The sequence below is a fragment of the Mirounga leonina genome, unplaced genomic scaffold (assembly GCF_011800145.1).
Source record: "Mirounga leonina isolate KUSES-001 unplaced genomic scaffold, KU_Mleo_1.0 Mir_224, whole genome shotgun sequence".
Classification (NCBI taxonomy): Eukaryota; Metazoa; Chordata; class Mammalia; order Carnivora; family Phocidae; genus Mirounga; species Mirounga leonina.
Window position 1 is genome coordinate 7,457,664 of NW_023270615.1, and position 19,441 is coordinate 7,477,104.

Here is a 19,441-nt window from a genome sequence, read left to right on the forward strand (position 1 = left end):
TGAACTCATGACCCCGAGGTCAAGCGTTGCACGTTCTTCTGACTGGACCAACCAGGTGTCCCTGGTTGTAATTTTTTAAGATGGTTTTAACAGTGTGTTTACTTTTTAGGAAAAGAATGTTTGTATCTGTCGCTTATGCATTTACATGTTTTCCAGTAAAGTGGAGCTAATGGGCTCAGAATATATGAACATAAATGTATTTAGTTTTGGGGTGCCTGGCTGGCAGAGCAAGCCACTCTTGATCTCGGGGAGTCATGAGCTCAAGCCTCATGTTGGGTGTAGAGTTTACTCAAAAAAAAAAAAAATTAAAAAAAAATATATATTTAGTTTTACAAAAGAGTTATGGGGAAAACAGAGCCACAGTTATTTTTCATTTATTGACCATTTTAATTTGTGGCAGATACCATCAGAGTTTTCCACGTTAGGGTATCATTTTGTGAATGTGAAGACACAAATTATTCCCAGTGGGTTGGCAGCTTCATTTAGCCTCTTACTGCCTGGTATTATATTGTGGGTACATCTGGAGACACATCATTGCCCACAAAAGGGCCCTCCAGCCTGTTAAGTAATAACAACCTTTCTCACCCTGAAACAATGAAGTATCAGATGATTGCAGCCTCGAACAAAAGCTTCCCACTCCCTTTCAGAGCAGATCATAGTCCTGCTTCCCCTCCCACCCTGGTGAGCCTGGCACTCAAGAATATCTAGTTTCATCCTGTCTTTGTTAATAGAGGATCATAAAGGGGTCTTTGTTATACTCTCTCATTTGTTCCAGCAGGATGTCTCCATTATTTCGTTCTGCTGTTTGGCACATGCAGCAGTTTCTTCAATAGCACCTTGAATCGTGTTCTCTTCCCTTTGTCACGGAGCTTAAGCTTCATCTAAATAATTACTTTTGTTCAGAAATCAAACCCCACTAACCAAGTGTTTTTGACAGACACACTGACTCTGAGAATGTTCTTTGCCCCATGTAAAATCCGCATCAATTCCTGATTAGATTCCCTTTCTGTCCCCATTAATTTCCAGATCGTTTGGTTCCTGGGAATGCTTATTAATGGCTTTTCTAATGACCACATTTTGTGTTTCATGGATTTGCTGTAGTTTAGAGCAATTTGGGGGTTACCCCTGTGACTTGGATCTTATTCATTGTTTTGGCAGAAGATGAGGGGATTAATCACAAGGGTACTGAATGAAATCAGGTGACTCTGAGATGCTCTACTTATTAAGGAAGGGAAGTAAGGAAAGAGGTTGAACACCATGTTTCCGAAGCCATTGAACACATCTTATTCACCCACAGTCCTTGCAATAAGAACATGATAAAAGCATAGCATTTCTTGCTTCCTTGCATTCTTTCTTTGACTTTGCAAAGTAACAGAATAGGGTTGCATTCAAAACTTACTCTTTCATTCAGAAACTAAACAGGTGCTTACGCTAAAGAATAAAAAGGACCTTGGTTTATGTGTCAGCTTCTCTTAGATAAGAATCATTTGTAGTGAACTTCTGCATGAAGAATTCTTGAAAATATTAATGTGCTCTTTCAGACTCAACTCATTCTAGTTACACCCTTGCAAATCAGAAAACTGATTTCTTTGACATTATCGCCTCTCAATTGTTCTGAAAGACACATTAGTGTAACGGTTAAGAGCCTGAACTCTAGTGCCCTGGGTTTGAGTCCTGGTTTACCCATATACTTGCTAATTAACCTTTGTAGGCCTCAGTTTTTCTCATGTGTACAATGGGGGCCATGGGAGCTACGGAGATTTGTTGTATTAAATGTATTAGATGAGTAATATACGTGAGAGGTTTAGAACAGTGCCTGGCAGTAAGGATTCTGAGTTAGGTTTTTTTTTTAAATTATTCTAACCATAATATTTGAATGCCTATTTTTTAAACAAAATTTGAAGATTTAAAGAGATTGTTAAAAAACAGCATTCAGTTGAGTGAATTTGAAGATCTAATTGGCTTTACTTAATGATTCATGGATCAGGCAGCATCTTATGTTAGCAGATAGAAAGGGTCTCCAAGGAGCTTTACAAAATGGGAGGCAGGGGGCAGAAAAAGAAGTTTCTAGCAAAGAGTGGATTGTTTCAGGCGAGGTCACCTTCCTTTGGGGGAAGGCAGGGGTCTGTCAAGCAGATTATCTTACTAGTGCTGACCAGGTAACTTCAGACTGGTTAAAGGTTACGTTCCTGAGAGAGTCTGAAACCACAAGTAGGTTAGATGTTAAGTCTTGGTTTGGTGACATGGCTTTAGCACAAGGGACTCCATTTTGGGCCTGTTGTCTCTTTTTTAACCAGAGAATGTAGACTTTAGGTTTCCTCACTAAATGAGTTCATAGTCTATAGGTAAGGGATAACACAGGTACGAATGCTTAAGTTGCTTCACCAAAAGAAAAATCTAGCAGGGAGGGGCGCCTCGGTGGCTCAGTCGTTAAGCTTCTGCCTTCGGCTCAGGTCATGATCCCAGAGTCCTGGGATCGAGCCCCACGTCGGGCTCCCTGCTCTGCGGGAAGCCTGCTTCTCCCTCTCCCACTCCCCCTGTTTGTGTTCCCTCTCTTGCTGTCTCTCTCTCTCTCTGTCAAATAAATAAATAAAGATCTTAAAAAAAAATCTATAAATTAAAAAAAGAAAAAAGAAAAATCTAGCAGGGAAATTGAACACCTAAACGTGAAAGCTTGTCTATTGGAACTTATGGTCTTCGTAAGATGCATGGACTTTAACTTCGGCTGGAAGAGCTTAGAGTCATGATACTCAAAAAGTGTGACCACTTGCTTCAGTGTCTCACCAGGGTATGTGTTAAAGATATAAAATCCATGCGCCAATTGAGCTGGAGATCACAAATACCCCTGGTGATTCTTAGGCACAATGCAAATTGAGAACGGTTGCCTTAGAGTGACTCTCAACCAAGGTGCTCGTTAGACTCGCTTTGTGGGGGGCATTTAAAAGATAGAGATGCTTGGATCCTGACTTCATTGTTTGGGCTGTGGCACGGGACTTTAATGTTAGTGGGTGATTCAGATGTGCAGCCAGGCTCAAGAAGCAGTGACATTAGAAGACAGTGACTCTGTCAGGGGTGTGAGCTGACTTGGTATTTTCAGAGTCGTTACAGTGGTTACCAGGGACTGGGGGGAAGGGAGGAATGGGGAATTCTTGCATAATGGCTACAGAGTTTCTCTTTGGGATGATAAAAATGTCCTGGAGATGGTTGGTGGTGATGGTTGTGCAAAATTGTGAAGGTACTGAATGTCACCAGATTGTGCACTTTAAAAATGGCTTAAGTTGTCAGTTTCACGCGACATGATTTGATCACAATAAAAAACACTTCGTAAAGCCATTACAGGGGTGCCTGGGTGGCGTGGTCGGTTGAGCGGCCAACTCTTGGCTTCAGCCCAGGTCGTGAGCTCAGGGTCCTGGGATCGAGCCCCACGTCAGGCTCTGCACTCAGCAAGGAGTCTGCTTGAGGATTCTCTCTCTCTCCCTCTGTCCCTCCCCTGGTCGCTCACGTGCGCACGCTCTCAAATAAATAAATCTTTAAAAAAAAAAAGCCACAATTCTCACATTTCTTTTTTTTTTTTTAGTTTTTATTTATTTATTTATTTGATGGAGAGAGGCACAGCAAGAGAGGGGATATAAGCAGGGGGAGTGGGAGAGGGAGAAGCAGGCTTCCCGCGGAGCAGGGAGCCCGATGTAGGGCTCGATCCCAGGACTCTGAGATCATGAGCTGAGCCAAAGGCAGACGCTTAAACGACTGAGCCACCCAGGCGCCCCAATTCTCACATTTCTGAACCTTAATTTTTTTTCTTTTCGCAGTGACAGTTTATCATGCATGCCACTGATTCCAGGGGACACTCCCCTGCTTTCCTCCAGCCTCAGAATGGAAGCAGCCATCGCTCGTCTGGCTACGTGCCAGGGAAGGTCGTGCCCCTGCGGCCCCCTCCTCCTCCAAAGAGCCAAGCTTCAGCCAAACTGACCTCCATCAGACAGGAAGCCCGGGCCACCTTTGCTTTCTCCCCTGAAGAGCAGCAAGCCCAGAGGGAAAGACAGAAGCAGAAGAGGCACAAAAATACCTTCATTTGCTTTGCTTTCACTAGTTTCTCATTTTTTGTTGCACTCACGGTCATTTTAGGGATCTCCTCAAAATACGCTCCAGATGGTAAGTGCGTGTGTACGCACGTGTGGGCACGCACGTGTACAGAGCACATGTTCTAGGAGAAGGAGGAGGGAAGGAAATAGAATAGAATTAAAAAGAAAAGCTTGTGTTATCTTAACTTGGCTCTAGCTAATTCATATGTAGAGAATAGAAGGCCTACCTGCTTATTAAAGCAAATGTTAAAGGAATCCACTGGAAATGATACAGCCGAAGGATTGCTCCTCCTTCCATTTTGCTATTTTGTCCCAGTGCTCAAGATGTTTTTGGAGCATTTCTTTTCAAAATGTTCATTTTAAGAATCTTTTTTTTTTTTTTTAAAGATTTTATTTATTTATCTGACAGAGAGAGACACAGCGAGAGAGGGAACACAAGCAGAGGGAGTGGGAGGGGAGAGGCAGGCTCCTGGCTGAGCAGGGAGCCCGATGTGGGGCTCGATCCCAGGACCCTGGGATCATGACCTGAGCCGAAGGCAGTCGCTTAACCAACTGAGCCACCCAGGCGCCCCATTTGATTTTATTTTTAAATGAGTGAAAATACTAAGATCTGTGTTCTGTGGCTTGAAACTGGCTAGGAGACAGTTCTAAAAGAGAAGTTTCAAGTATTTTTGAGGAACAGTGTGTATCCTAAAAGGAAAACATCCATTAGGAGCTTTAAGGTCTGATACATTTATCTAAAAATCCCTTATTACTTCATAATTAAATATCTTGTGGGCACGTTTTTATTTCTTAAATGGCCTTTGCTTTGCAAGTTGGTAATATATCAGTACTTCAAATGGTTTTGAAGAAATTCATTGTCAGTCTCAATCTAGTATCAATAAAGAATGGGCTCAGGATAGAGTCCCATCTACCAGGCTGAAAATCAGATTGCTCAGGGCTGTTGAAGGAGAAGCGGACCATAACAACCTGGACTGGGGCATCATTTTTGTCTGCAGTTTTTTTTTCTTTTACTATCTAGGACAGATTTTTGTCAAATTAGATGCCTCCTTAAATGGATACAACATCTGAGAAGCATGTTATTATTTGCAAGACTTACAAATACTATTTTATTTAGTTTCCATGAGTGCTTTAGCGGTTTTATAGACTTTGAAGTCCTGGGGGAGATTGTGTCAATGCTTCTAAGAAAATAGACCTGAAGTAAGAAATGTTCATATCAACATCTTTGTTGACCAGGCCAGTCAACCACGGAATGAATTTGTCACACTGCTTTCTGTTGGCTCCTCAAATTGATTTTCTCTTCCCTTTTCTCCAGCAAAATAGCGAAGTTTGCTGCAGTTGAGTCATTCTTCACAAGTAATCTGCAGTAAAGAGATGCCAGATCTGGGGGGAAGATCAGAGCTGAAATCCGTGGCTTTAATTGATGTTTTCATTTTCCGTCTAAGACCGTGAATCACTGATGTGGTTCCTTTGAATCAACGTTCTGTAGTTTCACATTTTGGCAGTATAAGTGTAGAACTTTGGTAGAAATACGTGGTATGCTGACATCCTTCGGGGTCAGCCTCACTTTGGTTATTGCTGTTACATAATTTTAATAATGAACCCGCAGCTTAACAGTGGGCAGCCGGGAAGGCGGGGCTGTAGAGCTATTTGTCCGCGCTTTCTGCAGACCATGGATTTCCTCATTAAGTGTACTTTACTGGAAGGAAATAGATGAGAGTTTTTGGTGATGGTTCCTAAGGAAGCATGGTCTCCTGGGAAATAATTAAAAACAAGAGGAATTGGGGCACTTGGGTGGCTCAGTCAATTAAGCGTCTGACTCTTGATTTCAGCTCAGGTCATGATCTCAGGGTTGTGAGATCGAGCCCAGCATGGGGCTCTGCACTGGGCATGGAGCTTGCTTAAGATTCTCTCTTTTCCTCTCTAAAAAAAACAAAACAACAAAACAACAACAAAACAAAAACCAAGAGAAATTATATAACCATTTGGTAGGCTCTTCATGTCAAAAGACTGGATTTCCTTCTCAGTAGCTGGGTATATAGTGCTTGTTATATGGGGCATACATTTGCTTGTGATGTAACATCATGGAGAGCTCTAGCTCGATGTTTTATGGGAAGAGAGGGAGGTTGAAGAGAAGTTTAAGAAATCCTTAGTAGTAAGTCAGAACACATTTAAGAGATTTCTTGTTTCTTCAACGGAAAGAAACATTTAAGGATTATTTCTAGTCTAATAGTAACGATCACTGATTTATCTGAATTAAATGTCGGTGATTATGAAACTGCTTTGAGAAAAATTACATGAGATAATTGCCAAGGACTTAACCAGTGAGGCTGATTTTAACTGCAGTAGTTAATGTCACCTCAAAGAGAGAGCATGAGCCTAGGGCAACACGAGTGCTTAGAAATGAGATGTTTGCATTAAGGGTTACACAATTCAAAACGAGGAATCAGAATTTTCTTTCCATAAAAATTAATATCTTGGTGCTGCACTCAGCCTCTCTACTTTTCCTCCTATGATTTCCCAACGTGTACCTTCCACCTTCATATGATTCCCAAGCACATCTTGCCTATCCCTACCTTGGCTGAGTTTAAATATGGGCTACACCTTGCCCTTCTAACTGAGCAACCAACGGACTTGGGTAGCGAGGGGTACTTGCATCTCTCACCTTCATGCTCCTTTCTTTCTTTCTTTTTATTTATTTATTTATTTATTTATTTATTTATTTATTTATAAAGATTTTTTATTTATTCATAAGAGACAGAGAGAGAGGCAGAGGGAGAAGCAGGCTCCCCGCTGAGCAGGGAGCCTGATGCGGGTCTTGATCCCAGGACCCTGGGATCATGACCTGAGCCGAAGGCAGACGCTTAACCATCTGAGCCACCCAGGCGCCCTTTTTTTTTTTTTTTCTTAATTTTTGGAGAGGGAGCCCGCGGAGGCGCAGAGCGGGGGAGAGAGAGAGAGGGAATCTTAAGCAAGCTCCACGCCCCAGCATGGAGCTCGACACAGGGCTCCATCTCACGATCCTGAGATCACGACCCGAACCGAAATCAAGAGTCGGATGTTTAACCTACTGAGCCACCCAGGCGCCCCCATGCTCCTCTTATTTAAGTACTACCCGCCCTTTGAGGGTCCAGGTCGAGGGTCCTGTTCCGTTGAAACTGTCTCAGGTGCTTCAGCCCACCCCTCCTTTCTCTGAGCTCATTTGCGCATCACACGACTACCACATTCTTCAGTGTTTAATTATTGTCTAGCTGGTGGCTTCTCTCCCAAGCTCTAGTATAAACTCTGCAGGCTGTGAGTTCATCCTGTGCTTTATAAATTTTACAGTATCTAGTATAAAGTGAGCAAATGGATCCTCTGTAAATACTTGGTCAGGAGTTGATCGAAACCCGTGTGATTCCTGCCCTCCCCTGCAATTATAGCAGCAACTAAAGGTCTCATGCATTAAATAGCTGTGGCAATGCAGAATACTTTTATGTTTCCATCCTCCTCTGTTCAAGGGGCAAATCCTAATTCTAGTAAAGGAACGCGACATGTCCAGTAAACCTCATTTCTTAAGGGGGAACTTGCATGTCACTCAGCTTGCTGAGTAATCTTGGATTTGGCTTCTCTGGTCTGTAGTTTCCTCATCTCTGAAAATGAGAAGTCATGCCTTGGGCCATTTGCCTCTTCCAGTTTCATTGGGAAAGCGTGCTTATCTGCAGATAGCTGGTATTTATCAGCTGGTATTTATCAGCTGCGGTCTGTGGAATGATAGAGATGCTTCTTTCAACCTACTGTGCAAAAAGGAAGGAACCTGGGAAGACCTGACATACCTATTACTTAGCAGTTCCCATTTTTAATTTACTAGTATGTTGTGAATATATTTTGTTTTCTAAAACTGCTTCCTAGTGTGGGTCCAAAGGCAAATCACAGTTTTGCCTCTTGCTGTTAATTTATTTCCAGAGTAGATGATTCAGGGGAACTCTGTGTTTTCCTTGTGGAGTTAGACCCGAACTAGATGGTAGCAACTTAGTTGTGTAGGGCAACCTTTTTTATGCGTTGAAGTAAAGGATTGGATATATCTGCTAGGTGGAATGGGATGGGATTTCCATCCTTATGGCAGGGACTTAAAACAGGTCTGCCCATCCCGTGCAGATTGCAAAAAATGAGGGTAGTACTTGGATCTGGCTAAAGGCATTCTTGCATTTTGTTGCATTGATGCGATACTGATGTTGCATTTTTTTTTTTATAGAGAATTGCCCAGATCAGAACCCACGTCTCAGGAACTGGGATCCAGGACAGGATTCTGCAAAGCAAGTTGTTATCAAGGAGGGAGATATGTTCCGTCTGACCTCGGATGCCACGGTGAATTCTATAGTCATTCAGGATGGAGGTGAGGAATGGTTCCTGCCTATGGGGGCTGCAAGGCTGCTCATTGCTGTGGGGGGCATTTGATGTTCTGTATGTAGAAAACTGTTCTTAGCCTTTAGAATGTGGTGTTGGTCTAGCCATGGGGCATGAGAAGTTCCTAAGGTAGAACCATAGAATTCAAGAGCTAAGAGGACCTTAGAAATCACTCAAGTCGGGCGCCTGGGTGGCTCAGTTGGTTAAGCGACTGTCTTCGGCTCAGGTCATGATCCTGGAGACCCGGGATGGAGTCCCGCATCAGGCTCCCTGCTCGGCAGGGAGTCTGCTTCTCCCTCTGACCCTCCCCCTTCTCATGCTCTCTCTTAAATAAATAAAATCTTAAAAAAAAAAAAAAAATCACTCAAGTCAAGACCTCGGATTGATAGGAAACAGTTCCAGAAGGTGATCTCTCATAGCTAAATCTTTGTTACAGCTACGGAGAGTGATGAGAGAATTAACATGGGTTAACATATGTAAAAATGATTTGGAGGCTCTTAGATATTTTTCTAAAAATAATTTAGCCCTAAGGTGGAATGGGTTGAAATTCATGCCCCTGGGCATTTCTAGCATGCTGAGACATGAACTCTCCATTTCTGCCTTTACTATTTTGAAAACAGGCTTAATTTTCTAAGCAGACTCTTAATAAATTTTTTCCCCAACTTAACTGCAGAAGTCTTTTCTTCCTCACCCCCACTTAAGGTAAACTCTGTTTCTCTATGTCCCAGAGAGATGTTTTGGAAGTTGACTGATACTAGTGTTGTTCCTTGCAGGATTGCTTGTATTTGGCGATGATAAAGATGGATCCAGAAATATTACTTTGAGGACTCGTTACATCCTGATCAAGGATGGTGGGGCGCTTCATATTGGAGCAGAAAAATGCCGCTATAAATCCAAAGCGACAATGGCCTTGTATGGCAAGTCAGATGAAGGTGAAAGTATGCCAACATTTGGCAAGAAATTTATTGGTGTGGAAGCTGGTGGGACACTGGAGATACACGGGGCACAGAAGGTCTCGTGGACGTTGTTGGCGAGAACTCTGCATTCCTCAGGCTTGACCTTTGGGTCCTACGCCTTTGAAAAGGACTTTTCTAGGGGCCTCAACGTGAGGATCATTGACCAAGACACGGCCAAAATTCTGGAAAGTGCGAGGTTTGATACTCATGAATACCACAATGAGAGTAGACGACTGCAGGAATTTCTGAGAATACAGGATCCAGGCCGGATTGTCGCCATAGCGGTCGGAGATTCGGCAGCCAAGAGCCTCTTACAAGGAACCATACAAATGATCCAGGACCGATTGGGAAGTAAGCTGATCCAAGGACTGGGCTACAGGTGGGCAGACCTTTTACCTTCCTTCCCAGCTCCGTGTTGGAGTCTGTGTCTGTATGACAGGGGCTGCAGAAAGGGACAGGACACGCCACAGCCTGGCTTCGGGTGTCAGAATATGGCCACTCTTGCTCTGAAACATGGGTCTGGGGGGCGCGGGATGCTGGTTACAAAACGCTCTTCTCTTGGCTTCGGTTGATGAAGCACTCTGTGAACCGGAGTGTCGGGCTTTGAAAAGTGAAGAACAGAAATGTGCTACTGAGAAATGGGCAGCTGCAGGGCAGTTTCTTTCCCTCTTTCATCACCTTGGGCAAACCGAATGAAACGCAGGCTACTTGATTCTGCACGGAGGTATAAAAGTTGCGGGGGGGAAAGCCTGAGGGAGGGGCACGTGCCCAGTGTTGTTTTCCTTTTTTGGAGTCCTCTGCCTGCTGATTTGCGTCTGCTTGTTTGATTGGGGCAGGTCTATGGAGCCTGGGCGCAGGTGAGGAAAGCAAGCGACTGGAGGGCTAGCAAGTTCATGGGCACAGAGTCTTTGCCGCCCCCGCTGCTGGAGCCTGGGCCCCCCTCCTGTAGCTCACCAGGATTTCCTCATCCAGCCCTGAGGCTGGGGGAAGTAGCCGGCTCAACATGTAATTCAGAAAAGAGAAGTTTGAATTCTGCTTACTGTTCTTCGTAAAGCCAGGGAATGAGTCTGCCGTGAAAAGGAAGAGGACTTAAAAAACTCACATATTGAAAGGGTCTAGTTATTTTTTTCCTCGGATGGTTGATGGATCTAGTTGTTATTTTCCTTCCGTTGATTGTTGGAATGGAACAGTATCTGTGGAAATTCTAGAGAAAGTTAAGAAGACAAAATTAATGAAGAAAAGTGTAATGTTCTCAAAATGCCTTTTCTTCACCCCAGGGATATTGAGGAGGTGCTGAGTGCTGGGTTACCCCTAGGTGCTGAGATGAAAGAACACTACCTCGGAGCCCTTGTTTAATCCGGTGGATAAACACACCTAAATAGACGGGAGCGTACAGTGAGACCCTTGCTTATAGGCTGGAATGGGAGTGCAGGTAGAGGGAGCCCCCAGATCGGCTTGGGGAATCTGTCGAGGCTTCCCAAAGGTGAGAAACCTGAGGGGAGTTTAGGAGCATGCTCTGTAGGCAGTCGGAGAAGGAGGGCTCTCTAGACAGGGAATAGCAGGTGGCAAACCTTGGAGGTGGGTTCTTAAAAATTTCAGGATTAAATATAATACACACGCAGAAAAGTGCTAAAAACAAGAATGCAGGGTCTAATGACTTAATCACAACGTGACACCTGGATAGTCACCCTCCAGGTGAAGACATAGATCATTATTGCCAGTGGCCCGGAAGCCCCCTGGCTGTGTCCCCTCTGTTTCACTGATCACTCCCTCTGCTCAGCAAAGATAACCACTCACTGGAATTTGTGGAGATCGCGAAAAGTTTAGGTTTGCCTGTTTCTGGACGTCGTGTCAATGCGAGCAGACAGTATATCCTATTTTGCATCTGGCTTCTTTGCTCAACTCTGTGTTAACTGAGTTATATATACATAACATAACGGGTATGTGCGGTGCTGGTTTGTTTTCATTGCTGTTTGTTCATTTTCTATTGTGTGACTTCCCCAGGGTACGCACTGCTGGACATCCCGTCCAGTTCGGACCTCTGTTATAAAAAGGGCTTCTCCATGGGGCGCCTGGGTGGCTCAGTCGTTTAAGCGTCTGCCGTCAGCTCAGGTTGTGATCCCAGGGTCCTGGGATGGAGCCCCGCATCGGGCTCCCTGCTCAGCGGGAAGCCTGCTTCTCCCTCTCCCGCTCCCCCTGCTTGTGTTCCCTCTCTCGCTGTGTCTCTCTCTGTCAAATAAATAAATAAAATCTTTAAAAAAAAAAAAGGCTTTCTCCAAATGTTCTTTTATCCATCTCTTAAAACCCATGTGTCCATAGTTCTGTAATTTATAGACCTAGGAGTGGAAACACGATCTCTCCGTTTCATTATCCAGTATATGCCAGGATGACAACTTTTGTCTGTTTACTCCATTATTTTCCTGGATTTGCGTGATCATCAGCAGTGAATATTTTGTTTGGCTTTTTTGGGTTCCTTTCCTCCTGGTTTCCAAATTCCCTTGAAAATAATGCTGCTGATTTGACAGAGGAATTTGAGTTGTGATCCTTTGCCAATGTTCCATTGCTTTGACCTTATCTCCAATGTACATAAACACCCGCCTTTGAAGATACTGTTCTGTGTGGTGAAATTTTCCTCAAGTAGAGGAGGGAAGTAGGAGTGTTTTGGAGATAATGTCAGGAGAATAGAACATTGTTTTATAGTTGCTGAGGCAGCTCTGGTAAATAAAGGAAGGCTCTGCTATTTCTTCTCCTTTCCTCTCACATAGGAGATAATAAATTGAGACATTTGGCATTTGATTCTTTGTGCTGTATCAGGGAGTATAAATAGAGCTATAAAGCGTAGTCAGCTGAAGAGTAGCTAATCCACGCAGGGGCAGGTGTGGAATTTATAAGGATATAGGCATGCTTTGGTTAACTTTTATCTGAATATCCAGCCATCTGTCTGGCATAGATTACATTTGGCATATATATATGTATGTGTGTGTGTGTGTATATATATATATATATATATATATATCCCTCTAGAGTAGGAAATTGATATTTTTTTCCAGGTTTTAAACCAGGAATCTTTTTTTTTTTTTTTTTTTTAAGATTTTATTTATTTATTTGACAGAGAGAGACACAGCGAGAGAGGGAACACAAGCAGGGGGAATGGGAGAGGGAGAAGTAGACTCCCCGCTGAGCAGGGAGCCCGATGTGGGGCTCGATCCCAGGACCCTGGGATCATGACCTGAGCCGAAGGCAGACGCTTAATGACTGAGCCACCCAGGCGCCCCTTAAACCAGGAATCTTAAGGCAAATTTTTTTTTGGCTTTTTGTCTTTGTTCTTTTTTTAGTTTGGCCACAAGTTTGAGCAAGTCCCTGGGATGTTTATTACAGAAATAAAATGAAATTCGGGGGCATTTTCTTTCTTTTTTTTTTTTTTAAAGATTTTATTTATTTATATGACAGAGAGACACAGCGAGAGAGGGAACACAAGCAGGGGGAGTGGGAGAGGGAGAAGCAGGCTTCCCGCCCAGCAGGGAGCCCGATGCGGGGCTTGATCCCAGGACCATGGGATCACGACCCGAGCCAAAGGGAGCCAAAGGTAGACGCCTAACGACTGAGCCACCCAGGCGCCCCAGGGGGCATTTTCAAACACAGTTGTTTTTTAACAAATAGATACATGACATGCAAAATTTTCAATCTGTTGGATAGTGATTATACAACTTTGATTTAAAATTATTAAGAAACCAGTAACCCAGTGGTTCTCAGCTTTGCACTCCTGAGATTTTTTTTTAAATCCCATGCCCAGGGCCCCCTTAGAAATTTTTACATAAGAATCTCTGAAGGGGAGGGCCCCCAGGTGTTTGATGCTCTCACCTCTGACCTCTAACTCAGGGGTTCTCAGTGTGGTCCCCAGACCAGGAGCATCAGCGTCACCTGGGTGTTTGTTAGAAATGCGCATGCTCTGGCCTCACCTCAGGCAATCAGCGGGTGGGTCCCCAAATCAAATCTGATTTGACCAAAGTGAGAACCACTCTCTAACTCCGTGGTTCTCAAGTGTGGCTGCATATTCAAATCGTCTGGGGAGCTTTGAAAATATACTAATGCCATGCCCCACCTGGAGAAATGATGATGGCGTCAGTCTGGGCTGGGTCTGAGTGTGGATGGCTTCCTAAAGCTCCCCATGTCATTCTATGATGCAGCCAGATTTGGGAACATTGCTGAGAACTCAAAAGAGAGCAGGTGATACTCATTTTATTTTTTAATTTTTTCTTTTCTCTCTTTTTAAAGTTTTTATTTAGATTTCCAGTTAGTTAACCTACAGTGTAATATTAGTTTCGGGTGTACAATCTAGTGATTGAACACTTCCATACATCACCCCGTGCTCATCACGACAGGTGCATTCCTTAATCCCTATCACCTGTTTCATCCAGCCCCCAGCCCACCTCCCCTCTGGTAACTGTCAGTTTGTTCGCTATATATAAGAATCCCATCTGGTCTGCTTCCCTCTCTCTCTCTTTTTTTTCCCCCTTCCCCTATGTTCATCTGTTTTGTTTCTTAAATTCCACATGAGTGAAATCATATGGTATTTGTCTTTCTGTGACTGACTTATTTCTCTTAGCATAATAAACTCTAGCTCCATCCGTGTCTTCGCAAATGGCAAGATTTTATTCTTTTTTATGACTGAGTAACATTCCATTGTATATATACACCACATCTTCTTTATTCATTCATCAGTTGGTGGACGTCTGGGCTCTTTCCATATTTTGGCTATTGTTGATAATGCTGCTCTAAACATTGGGGTGCATGCCATACTCATTTTAAAACCAGGGAAATAAATGGGTTTGTGGCCAGAATGATGGGTGAATAATAGGGGTGTGTATTGAGGAAGGGAGACAGTGATTCATTTTAGTCCCAACCATCGGTGTTTCACCTCTTACAGAGCTAAACAAACAAGGATTTAAAATCCAGATGCATTTCCTTCTGTGACGTCGGTGACTTCAGTCAAGGTTTGGACTTGCAGCGTCATGGAAAAAGAGATAGCAGGACTGATAAAAATGAAATACAAGATTAAGCAGCACCTGACACAACATCTGTGTCAAGGATCTGAGCTGGTACCATGACAAATAAGGCACATGCTCTTTTCCCTTCTAGGCAAGCGTGGGCTTTGGTTGGTGTCATCGATGGAGGAAGTATTTCTTGCAATGAGTCTGTGAGAAACTATGAAAATCATAGCAGCGGAGGGAAGGCTCTTGCCCAAAGAGAATTTTATACTGTGGATGGTCAGAAATTCACTGTGATAGCTTACAGTGAATGGATTGAAGGTGAGCAAGTACGGTTTAGACCCTTGTAAGACATTGGTAAGTACTGTGGAAGCCTGGTTTCTTTGGGTGGTATTGTATTCAAAGGACAATCTGATTCGACTTCTCAACTGGTTGAAGGTGAAACCTATAGTTTCCCTCCTACAGTTGATCCTTTCAACTCAAAGAGTTATTGCTGGATTGGAGAATGCTCTTTTCTAGTTTGGTCACTCCCAACTGGACTTTGTTCTTGATTCTCGAGTCCTAAAGTGTGGTTAACTATTAGAGATGGATTTGTTTCCTGGATTTGATACCCTTTGAACCAACCTAGATGTGACAGGGTGAGCTGCCTTGTATGAATATGCTCTTGTACTTTGGATCTTCTCTTTATGTAGACATGTAGTAAGTATTACTTTTGCACACATGCTGTACAAACAAACCTCTCGTTTTCTCAGCAGTTTTTCCTTGATGATCCAGCTAATGCATTTATCGTCTAAACGAATTGGAAAGCACAGAAAAGTACAAAGTAAAAATTAAGCTCTAACCCTATCATTCAGAGAGAATTGTTTTTGTGCAAATAATCTAGTCATTTTTTATCTTCTATGTGTTTTCTCCCCTAGTGCTCATTTTGTTTTGACTTGTTTCCCTCGCTTTAAATAATATTTTAGGTCTTTAACTTTTTTTTTTCCAACATAATTTTTATTCTCATTCACCTTTTAGAGGAACCATAATTTGTTCAAATAATGCCCAGTACTGGGTGTTTAGGGTAGCCCTGACTTGTTTCTTTACGGATGTTTACTCACCTACTTTGCTGCCAGATTTTTTGGCGCCAGGTATGGATTGGCAGCCTCCTGTCTGTGCTTGCCCACTACCTTTCTTTTGCAAGCAAAAATTATACCAAAATTACTGTGAAATGAGTAACTGAGAAGTGCCTTATTACCCAGAAGGGTTGATTTTAGGGCTCATACCTCGGTTTTGAGCAGCAGGGTAGCACTGTTTACTAAGATGGATTTCTGGAGACAGAGAGCCCAGCTCTTTCACTTACTATGTGATGGTGGGTGGGCGTGTGACTTTAACTTCCTAACCCTCAGTTTCCTCATCTGAAAAATGGGCATGATGAGAGAAACTACCACATAGGGCTGTTGTGGGTATCCAGGGGGAATAATACGAAGTTTTTCACACAGTGTGCCTAGGAAGCACTGGGTGTTAGCTATTTTTTTTTTTTTAAGATTTTATTTATTTATTTGAGAGAGAGAGAATGAGAGAGCAAGCATGAGATAGGGGAGGGTCAGAGGGAGAAGCAGACTCCCCACCGAGCAGGGAGCCTGATGCGGGACTCGATCCCGGGACTCCAGGATCATGACCTGAGCCTAAGGCAGTTGCTTAACCAATTGAGCCGCTCAGGCGTCCCGGTGTTAGCTATTTTATTGATGATCCAAACATGACTTGGGTTATAATGGTGTATTTTGTACCACTGTAATTAAAGAGACAAAATCTTTTGCTTTAAAATAAACAGGTAGGGGCGCCTGGGTGGCTCAGTTGGTTGGGCGGCTGCCTTCGGCTCAGGTCATGGTCCCGGAGTTCCAGGATCGAGCCCCTCGTCGGGTTCCCTGCTCGGCGGGGAGTCTGCTCCCTCTGCCCCTCACCCAGCTCGTGCTCACTCACTCTCTCTCAAATAAATTAATAAAATCTTAAAAAAAAAAACAAAAACAGGTAAATAGAGTTCCTCGCATGTAACAGAGACTTTCACATGTTGCTTCTAAGCAGCCTTCTGGGTTTGGGCTGAGGAGATGGTACTTACTATGGACGAGGAAGCTCTGCTTTCTGCCTCCAAGACCACTGCTTTCTACCCATCATGGTTGCCTCTGGCAAAAAGCATAGGTGGACGAGAAACATTTCTTAGCAAGAATTTGGTCCTGCATGAAGAGGTTAGTGGAATTGCTTCCAGTAAAAGTTCATGTAGAGGATAATTACTGACGAACCTCAATCAACATTTCCTCCGTGGAAAATTTTGTTTTCATTTCTACATTACCAGTGACTACTCATTTCTGGAAGAGGGTCCACTCTAGCTATCGTAGGATATTGGGTCCCATGTTCTCAATGACTCTTACTTTCTGGAAGAGATGGAGAATCTCTCCAGGAAGCAAGGAGGGTGAGCTTACTTGCTTTCGTATTTCCAATTCGCTAGTGTTAATGGGAGGAAATCTTAGGCAGGATTTTCTTCTGAAGCTAGGAAAAAGTGAGGACCTAGTGAGTAACACAGATCTTCCCGCTCTAACCATCTGAATTCTTTTTTAAACAGAAACAAATTCTAATGGTCTTTGGCATTGAACCTGATGTATCTAGCAGTCCTCTTCTTTAAAAAGCAGTTTTTGAAAAATTCTGTGAAAAAAATTAATGTTTTTTAGATTTTTTTTTTTTTTTTGGTAAAATCTGAAAATCTGGGCAACGATTGTCATTGCTGCTAGGGGTTCTTGGTTATTTTTGTGCTTAAAAAAATTTATTATGCCTGTGAAGTCCCAGCAACTATTAGCTGTTGTTATTAGAGCCATTATTGTTAATCTTATTATTTAGACCAAATCCCATCATAGGCTTTAGTATCTGGATGCAAGAAATATGTAAAAAAAAAAAAAAAGCTACTTTACTTCTCCCCCCCCCCAGTACTTTTGTTTTGGTCCTTTGTGAAAACAAACGTATGGTAGGTTGGCATCTGAAGGAACAGAATCCACGACTTGCTCAGGTTAGGTTTTATCAGGAGAGTTGGCTCAGGATTGTCAGGGTTATTTGCGACTTTCCTTGTGCCTTGCCCAAATTTCCCTTTCTGGGTTCCCTCACTTGAGTCAATGTGTTTCTTCGCTCCTGCCATTGACCCTTAGTGTCGGAATCTTAAAGTCACCCCAGAGCAGTGTGCAGTTAATTGGAAGGATGGTTGTAAGTACAGATACAGGGCACCAGATACCTTTGAGATGCGGTGTTTTTTTTTTTAAAGATTTTATTTATTTATTTGAGAGAGAGAGAATGAGAGAGAGAGAACACCTGAGAGGGGATAGGGTCAGAGGATGAAGAAGACTCCCTGCCGAGCAGGAAGCCCGATGCGGGACTCGATCCAGGGACTCCAGGATCATGACCTGAGCCGAAGGCAGTCGCTTAACCAACTGAGCCACCCAGGCGCCCAAGATATGGTGTTTTCTCTTCCCCATCGAGCTTACGAAGTAGCTTCTATCTATTGTGTATACAGTTGCATTAAGTCAGCTTTGGTTTGTGACAGATTCTATCACGGATGTTTTAGAAGCAGGAAATGCTTCTATACTTGGTTGCACATAAAAGAGTAAATGAAGGAGATGTTGGATCAACTTTGCAGTTTTTGTCTGCCTAATTGGGAACCAACTTCGAGTTTCAAAAGAAGGCATTGGGAGAGAGCAGTGATTAGTAGTCCCTGGGTCACATAGAATGCAGAGTTGGTGTTATTACAGGGAAGGGGCGGAGTTAGACAGGGACACTATCCTGTGGTCTCTGGGTGACATTGCAGATCATAGTGGGAATGCTCATCCCTTCAGCAGACATCTGTGAGTTTGCATGAAGAAATAGAGGAGCAAATATACAGGTGGACGTACTCTGCTGCCTTCATGAATGCACCTTCCAAGGAAGTGAGCTAGTCTCCCGTTGGACAGGTATAAATAATACCAGAGGGAGCACTAGAATGAGAATACTGGAGAAGGAGGTTGCTTCCAGCAAGGATATTGGGGAAGTCTTTAAAGGTTTGCCTGATCTTGGGGGGCCTGGCTGGCTCAGTTAGTAGAGCATGTGGCTCTTGATCTCAGGATTGTGAGTTCGAGCCCCACATTGCGGGGAGATTACTTAAAAAAAAAAAATTTGCCTGACCTTTATAAGATGGGGATGGTATCTTGGTTGGTGGATTAAGAGTGGAAGTACATTGTAGCTAAAGAATTAAGTATGAACAAAGACCCAGAAATGAGAGATTGCCGAAGGCAGACTTTTATTCTTAAGATCATGTGTGTGCTAATGTTCTCTCTCTCATCCTGTGTTTGGATCACATTGAAGCACTGAGTGTTTATTACATACCTATTCCGTGTTTGGCGGCGTCTACTTATGTGTGATATGTTCTTACTACATTTCAGGACTGCTTGGAAGCAGTAATATAGTTTTAGCACTGAGTTGAAGTACAGCGAGAGATTGGGGATCAAGAAGAATAGTGGGACATTTCCTATACCATCATGGTTAGGGGAACATGGGGCTCTCTACCCTGGAGGTCAGGGCTGCCATGTTCATCTTTTTATCATCAGTACATGCAGAATGACAGGCACATAGTTAGCGCTGGTAAAAATACACTGACTTGTGTCTATCTTAACTTTGGATTCGTGAGTCAGTGGGGAGGTTGATTTTAGTGGGGGAAGTGCCTACTAATGCATCATTTTCTTTCTTGGTTTTTGGTTTAGGTGTTTCTCTCTCAGGCTTCCGGGTGGAGGTTGTGGATGGAGTGAAGCTTCATCTGCTGGATGATGTTAGTAGTTGGAAACCTGGAGACCAGATCGTGGTTGCAAGCACAGACTATTCTATGTACCAAGCAGAGGAGTTTACTCTACTCCCCTGTCCTGAATGCAACCGCTTCCAGGTCAAAGTCAAAGGTATCGGACTGCTCAGAATCCTTGGCATTTGATTCCTGCAGTCTCCCCGCCCCCCCCCCCCCCCCCCCCCCGCCCTGCCAACCTTA

General features: G+C 43.4%; 1 protein-coding gene across 4 annotated transcripts in view; it reads left to right on the forward strand.

Annotated features, from left to right (window-relative positions):
- The window catches only part of CEMIP2 (cell migration inducing hyaluronidase 2), an 81,723-nt gene that overhangs the window by 13,815 nt on the left and 48,467 nt on the right, over positions 1-19,441 (forward strand). For 3 of the 4 annotated variants that reach the window (XM_035029063.1, XM_035029066.1, XM_035029065.1), the window contains exons 2-6: positions 3,810-4,152; positions 8,317-8,457; positions 9,242-9,803; positions 14,564-14,733; positions 19,167-19,355. In XM_035029063.1, coding sequence (XP_034884954.1) covers positions 3,822-4,152; positions 8,317-8,457; positions 9,242-9,803; positions 14,564-14,733; positions 19,167-19,355 — 1,393 coding nt within the window. In that variant the 5' untranslated portion in view covers positions 3,810-3,821. Of the gene's footprint in view, positions 1-3,809; positions 4,153-8,316; positions 8,458-9,241; positions 9,804-14,563; positions 14,734-19,166; positions 19,356-19,441 lie in introns of those variants that run through there. The other variant, XM_035029064.1, reaches the window with a different exon arrangement.